This window comes from Engraulis encrasicolus, chromosome 13 (assembly GCF_034702125.1).
Source record: "Engraulis encrasicolus isolate BLACKSEA-1 chromosome 13, IST_EnEncr_1.0, whole genome shotgun sequence".
In the NCBI taxonomy this organism is placed as follows: domain Eukaryota; kingdom Metazoa; phylum Chordata; class Actinopteri; order Clupeiformes; family Engraulidae; genus Engraulis; species Engraulis encrasicolus.
Genome location: NC_085869.1, coordinates 32,927,305 through 32,934,268, shown reverse-complemented (window position 1 = coordinate 32,934,268; position 6,964 = coordinate 32,927,305). Strand labels below are relative to the sequence as shown.

The window sequence follows — 6,964 nt, the reverse complement described above, 5'->3', positions numbered from 1 at the left end:
CATAATGCCTTTTATTTATGGCCTTTTATTGTCCCATCATACACATGTGTGAACTACAATGAGACTGAAAGGACCTCCCTCACTAGAGCAACATGTAGGCTATTTAGACTACGTTTCTAATAAAAATAGGCTACGGTAAATAGCCAACTAGCGTAAACATTCAGTAGGCATACAGCTTTACAAACTACCATCAACATCCATGAGCCCGCCACCCCCCCCCCCCCCCCCCCCACACACACACACACACATTTTCATTGTCTTGTAGGCTATGTCTTTATACCCTGCTTCTTAGACCTATATAATTTAATATAAGCCTACTGTATGCTTATCATAACTTGCTTACAAATAGAGATGAGTCTTTTCCTCTTTTCTCTTCTCACCTCCTCCCTCTGCCTGTTCTGACAGCATGGACAGTGGAAGGGTGCACATACAGGGGAAGGCCTAATATTAAAACAAAGATTTTATTCTTTGGAAATTAGTGTAGCCTAGGGGTCTATGTCATGAAACAAACCAACAGTACAGTTGGGCTTTCCCCTCTATAAAACGAAAAACAGCTTCATTAGGCCTAGGCCTACTAGGTCCCTGCATGGGCCTAGGCTAACTTTATGCCCAACTTCTTTTAGGCTACGACCTAGCCTATATACAGTTCAGAATGTTTTTTTTTTATTCCACATTGCTATTTATTCTGTTGGTTTCAAATATTTTTTTATGATAGGCCTAGGCCTACTCCAGTCCTGATAGGCCTACATAGGCTAAATTGCTCCATTTGGCATCGCAAGCGGTGGACAGGCCTATAATAAACAGTCTGAAGAAAACAGAATTGCAGACAATTTTTACTTTAAAAAGAAAGAAATGCAACAAATATGCACTTGTCAATAAAATACACGTGTCAGCTACTACTGTAGCCACTCTAGCCACTTGGCAATAAAATACACGTGTCAGCTACTGTAGCCATTCTAGCCAATCTGAGCATAGCGAAGTAGACCTAGGTCACTTTGGTGCAGTTTGTTTGACCCCTAGTCGCTAAAATTGCCCTGAACCCAGTGCTAATCTGTGAGGGTTTAATGAAAGTCACATAAGCAAAAGTGTTACATTTTTGTGTTATTTAAAGCCGCCCTTAAATTAATTTGATTATGCCCCATCACACTGGGAGAGCCAGTTCCCAAGCTCGTTCTGAATAAAAGGCGAGAACTTTTACGTTTATAAACTTGGATCTTCATAGTCAGTCAGTAAGTCTATCATCCATTATAATAGTTTATTCCCTTGTTTTTTGTTGTTTGTTGTTGTTGTGTTGTATTATTAAAGTTATTAAAATAACATTAAGTATCTTACGTCACGGTATCTACAGCGACAACCATGATGTGAATTTGAATCTGACAGCGCGGCCCGTGGTTACCAGGCAACACAAAAACTCTGTCGACCAATCCCTGGCCTCGAGCAGCGCATTGATACGAACAAATAGAACACAATATGTATTTTTCAATTCTGAAGCCTCCCACGTCAACGAAGGTCTGAGCAAATATCAGGTAAGTAGAAATGAAATGTATGGAAAGTAAACCATGGCTATTATTTTGCTTATTCTTTAATACGTATGAAATGTGACAACGACCGCTTTGCTTAATCTAGTGCGGCCTGGTGGCAGTAGATGTCGTACTTTGTGCTAGTTGCTGTTCGGCTTATAAGAAGGCGTCCCGTTCCCTGTTGCTCATCAGTTCTTGCGTGTATTTGAACGAGTGGACTAATGGATGAAGGAACGCGTGCAAACCTCTAACATCTTAATTTGTTCGTTTTGAATGATTTGAGAAGACCAATTTCAAGTAGGTAGCCACCTAGCACACACTTTTTTTTAAAGGATGGTTTGAGTTCCACCGTGGTGTTTGTGGAATGTGCTGGTGAATCGCGTTGCGAACTGTCTGACTTTTAATATCGGCTACGTTTAGTTAAGTTTTAGCATAATTTGAAGAACGGGTTTGGTTTGTTTGGTCCTTTATAAAGTTTGCCTCGTATTTGGTTACTTTTTGTGTAGTAGAACTTAACTTGGAGGAAAGTCACATGTCTGGCTTGAATTTCGTTTGTAAGCCGAAATGTTAACGCTAGCTTTATACTGCACGACTCATTTTATATAACTCCAACACAACCAGATTTCAAGGTCTGCGTGGATTCTTCCAACAAACTCAAATGTCTGTTTAAATGTAAGCTTCTCAACCAGTTATCGCTACATCACGCATAGTTCTTGAATTTCAATGTGGCGTGAACTTTAACTCCTGTCGTTCGGTAAGGTTTGCCTAATGGTCTTCTTTACTATGTGTAAATCCGTGTGGAAGCCCTCCTAAAACTTTATGGGGGAAACCCCTTCTTTCCACGTATTTTGAAATGACTTCTGCATTTAATGTCAACATTTTAAATGCCTCGGGCAATCAAGGGGAAAGTAGTGATGAGTTTTGGAAGCGTTGGCCAAAGATGGTTCATTTGCTCCAGTGTGCGTCCCTGCTTATGAATGCATTTTTGCTGTTCAGTTCTCGATTGTTGATGAAAGCGTGTGTTGTTCTGGAAAGTGGGCTCATTGTCGCTATTTTGTTTGGAATCTCTACAGACTGCCGAATTACAAGCCATGTTGGTGTCGAAGTTTATTTTGTATTTTTTTTCACTTGGTTGAGGGTGTACGAGAAGTGTCACATGTTCCAATTCGGCCAATTTTGTTTTAATTTGAAGTTAAAGCCGTCTTGGCCAGGTTCTGTACATGTCGCTAGAAGCTTCATGACATGGAACTAGTAAGTGACGTCACTGGAACTTTTTTTTACATTTTGGTTCTAGCATTATCATCTTAAAAAAATATGTAGGCTATGCACGTTTTGCCATGCCGTTCGTGTTTGAATAACTCAACTCTCTCCTCCCCTTGTCCTCTCTTTTTCCTCTCCTGTCTTTCAAATCTCAAATCCCCCAATTGCAGTTCATTCAAAGACTTGGTGAAGACTGCAAAACGATGGCAGAAGCTAATATCTGTGGGGGAGGAGGCAGCAACACCACCACCACTACTAGCCCCACAACCACCAGCAGCAGCAGCAGCAGCAGCAGCAGCAGCCCCACTAGCTGTGGCAACAGCTGCAGCAGCAGTGGCAGCGGCCTCCCTGTGTCGCACAGCGTCCTGACCTGCGAGCAGGTGAGCCGGCTGCACGAGGTGCTGACGGAGGTGGTGCCGGTCCACGGCCGCGGCAACTTCCCCACGCTGGAGGTGCGCCTGCGCGACATCATCCGGATGGTGCGCGGGCGCCTGGAGGAGCGGGGCATCCGGGTGAAGGACGTGCGCCTGAACGGCTCCACGGCCAGCCACGTGCTGGTGCAGGACGTGGGTTGGAGCTACAAGGACCTGGACGTGATCTTCCGCGTGGACCTGCCGCACGAGCAGGAGTACCAGCTGGTCAAGGAGGTGGTGCTGGGCACGCTGCTGGACTTCCTGCCCGGCGGCGTCAACAAGGAGAAGATCACGCCGGTCACGCTGCGCGAGGCCTACGTGCAGAAGCTGGTCAAGGTGTCCACGGAGCAGGACCGCTGGAGCCTCATCTCGCTCTCCAACAACAACGGCCGCAACGTGGAGCTCAAGTTCGTGGACTTCATCCGCCGGCAGTTTGAGTTCAGCGTGGACTCCTTCCAGATTGTGCTGGACCCGCTGCTGGCCCACTACGGCAGCGGCTTCTGGGGCTCGGCAGCAGATGCGGCAGAGTCCAACCCGGCGACGCCGGCGGTCCTGGGCCCGCTGTGCCCGGAGGTGATCGGCGAGAGCGTGTACGGGGACTTTGAGGCGGCGTTGGGCCACCTGCGCGACAAGCTGATCGCCACCAAGCGGCCGGAGGAGATCCGCGGCGGCGGCCTGCTCAAGTACTGCAACCTGCTGGTGCGCGACTTCCGGCCCACGGACGAGGAGGAGTTCAAAGGCCTGGAGCGCTACATGTGCTCGCGCTTCTTCATCGACTTCCCGGACCTGGGCGAGCAGCAGCGCAAGCTGGAGGCCTACCTGCAGAGCCACTTTGTGGGCGAGGAGAAGAGCAAGTACGACTACCTCATGATCCTGCGGCGCGTGGTCAACGAGAGCACGGTGTGCCTGATGGGCCACGAGCGCCGCCAGACGCTCAACCTCATCTCGCTCATCGCCTTCCGGGCGCTGGCCGAGCAGAACGCCATCCCCGACGCCTCCAGCGTCACCTGCTACTACCAGCCCGCCCCCTACGTGCGCGACGCCAACTTCAGCAACTACTACGTGGCCTCCTGCAGCCAGTCCATCCCCACGTGGCTGCCCTGCAACTGAAAACTCAGGCTCCAAGGGAAGTGGTAGAGAGAGAAATGGTTATTTGTGTCGAAAAATGACTACGAAAAAACTAAAACAAACAAAAGAGAAAAAAAATAAGATGCTCTAAGAAAGTAAACTATTATAAAAAAAATATTATATACACACGTATGGATACCCTCCCACCCCATGCTTTAAAAGAAGTTGGAACGGAGAAAAAAAGGAGAGAAAAAAATAAGATGGGGTGGTTTGATGGGTTGTTTTGCAGGGGGGACAAAATGGAAGACATGGACTGCCATTAATCCTCTGAGCATAAAGGATATATTTAAAAGGACGTGGGGTTTCTTTTGTGTTTCTTTTTTCTTTTCTTTTTTTTTTTCTTCAGTGGGGGGAGAAGATGGAGGACCCTTGGACATGCACCCCCCATCGCTGTGTGCTCATCTCTCCCCTACAAGATGTGAACTGGAGAGGGAGAGCAGTGGATCCAGAGTGACATTTTGGAACTTGGATTACATGTTTTCTAAAAAAAAAAAAAAATGCCTTTGTCTCAACTTTGTGATTTACTTCCTTCTTCTTTGTGTTGGACTTTTGCTTTTTTAGTAATTTAAAATGAAAAAGGAGGAAAAATGAAAGGGTTATTATACCTAATCTGGTTGGGTTCAAATCACATCCAGACTTGAGAGAAATGGTCATGTTTTTTGTTTTTCTTGGCCGTTGTGCCTTATGTCCTACTCTGCTTGCCATATGATGTGCCTGGTCTAGACACTCAGGAAAAAAAAGGTGAACGAATATTCAGAGTGTTTGATTAACTTATTCACTCCCCTTTTGGTGTGTTCAAAGAAAAAAATGGGTAGAAATTTGTAACCAAAAAAAAAGAAGTAAAACAGAAAAACTTCATGTAATGTGGAAGGGAAAAAATGTTCAAAATATTCGATGAAATTCCCCAAAAATAAGTTTAAAAAAGTGGTGGCAGATGCCAGGGTTTGTTAAAAAAAAAAAAGGGCGAGTTTTTTTTTCTTTTTCTTTTTTTTTTTTAACTCAGAAATTAGAAGGCTTTAGTTGTCCCCCAGCGATTTTGAGATTTCGGAAGTCTCAATTAGGGACACGACTTCTTTCCTTTACTATGGTAAACTTTGACCTGTGATGCCAAGCATCATGGGTAATGGGGGACAAAAGAAAAAAAAAGAAAAGTGAAATGCCTTCTGCTGGTTCCCCTTAAAGATATGTAGTCTGAAATGTGAATAGGAGAGGTCACTGGATGGCTGTTCTTTTGAACTCGAAGAGGATACACGCAGTATTTAGTTTTTTGTTTTTTTTTGCCAAGTCATGAGGAATGTGTGTGTGTGTGTGTGTGTGTGTGTGTGTGCGCGCGTGTTTGTGTTTTTGTAGGTCATACAGCTACACCCCAAGTAAAAGTGTCGAGGCGCTTGATGTATCTCCCCCCCCCCCCCCCCCCCCATTTTCTTTCTTTCTTCATTTTTAAAAAAAATTTACATGGTAACGGTTCAACTGGTCTAGAAGGTCTTTCTGTAGTGAGTCTGTTCACCCCCCTTGTTATCTGCCACCGTAAAGAGAATGGCTGATGTGTGTGAGTTGGTAAGGTAAGGTGGTGGGGTTTTGGTATCTGTTCTGCCTTGCTATTTCAGTAGAAGTGTGCAAGGACGGGAGAGGTGATGGCTCTCTCCTTAAAAGGATTCCCAATTAAAGCGCAGTGTGCTCTGGAACCTCCTTGCGACTCCCCGCACCCCAACCCATGTGAGTTAGTGCCTAGTGCTCCTAACGTGCGGCATGTTGGTAAGGGGAACCCTCAGGCCCTCAGCCTATCAGAAGCCTCGCTGCTGCTCCTAAATTTACCCCCCTCATGCCTCCCTTGAGGCCTGGTTTGCAGGGGTGAGACCGAGGTTGGTGGGGAAGAGTAGAGGCAAGGGTAGTTAGTTGGCGTCCAGGCGAGGAAGTGGAGGGTTTAGCTTGTGTTGAAACCAATGAGCAGATGCCACGTCAGAGCCAGTGTGCTGTGCACTGGACAGCTGTCCTACCTACTCGCTGTCCCGGCACTCTTGATGTGCACGTGGCCTAATGCCTTCGTACCCTTTTGTGGCCTTTTGGGGTGGGGTGACTGAGTAAGAGGGAAGGTGAGGGGCCATGCAGCATGTGGAGTAGCATAGCTCTGGAAGGGGACGTTCGTGGAAAGCGGTCCAACTTTGGACCTCAGGGTCAGCAGTGTATAGTGCGCACAAGGCTGTCTGGAAGACCACGTGGAGGGATCTTTCGAATTCTTAACTTGGCCTTTTTATTTTCTTACTTTCTTGAATGAATGAACTTCCAGGAAGGAATTATCCCCATTGATATTTGGGACTGAATCCAGAATGGCTTTCCGTGACTGCCTGTCTACATGTGTTGACCCAAAGACCTTTTTGTGGCTTTCAGATTGGTCTCTCTCTCTCTCTCTCTCTCTCTCTCTCTCTCTCTCTCTCTCTCTCTCTCTCTCTCTCTCTCTCTCTCTCTCTCTCTCTCTCTCTCTCTCTCTCTCTCTCTCTCTCTCTCTCTCTCTCTCTCTCTCTCTCTCTCTCTCTCTCTCTCTCTCTCTCTCTCCCCCCACATATCATTCTGTTCCATTCTATTTTTGGCCCATTCACAGAAGTGCCAAGGGTAGCTTCAAGCCTTGCGTAAGCCCCCCCACTT

General features: G+C 46.4%; 1 protein-coding gene across 2 annotated transcripts; it reads left to right on the top strand.

Moving 5' to 3' along the window:
- Positions 1-1,421: 1,421 nt before the first annotated feature.
- On the top strand, positions 1,422-4,833 carry tent5c (terminal nucleotidyltransferase 5C). Of its 2 annotated transcripts, none has more exons than XM_063213750.1 (2): positions 1,422-1,526; positions 2,951-4,833. In XM_063213750.1, exon 2 carries the CDS (start codon positions 2,984-2,986, stop codon positions 4,301-4,303), a length of 1,320 nt encoding a protein of 439 aa, XP_063069820.1. In that variant the 5' UTR covers positions 1,422-1,526; positions 2,951-2,983; the 3' UTR covers positions 4,304-4,833. The 2 variants fall into 2 exon arrangements, with proteins under 2 accessions (XP_063069820.1, XP_063069821.1); XM_063213751.1 differs by lacking the exon at positions 1,422-1,526 and adding an exon at positions 1,666-1,817.
- The last annotated feature ends 2,131 nt before the right edge of the window (positions 4,834-6,964 follow it).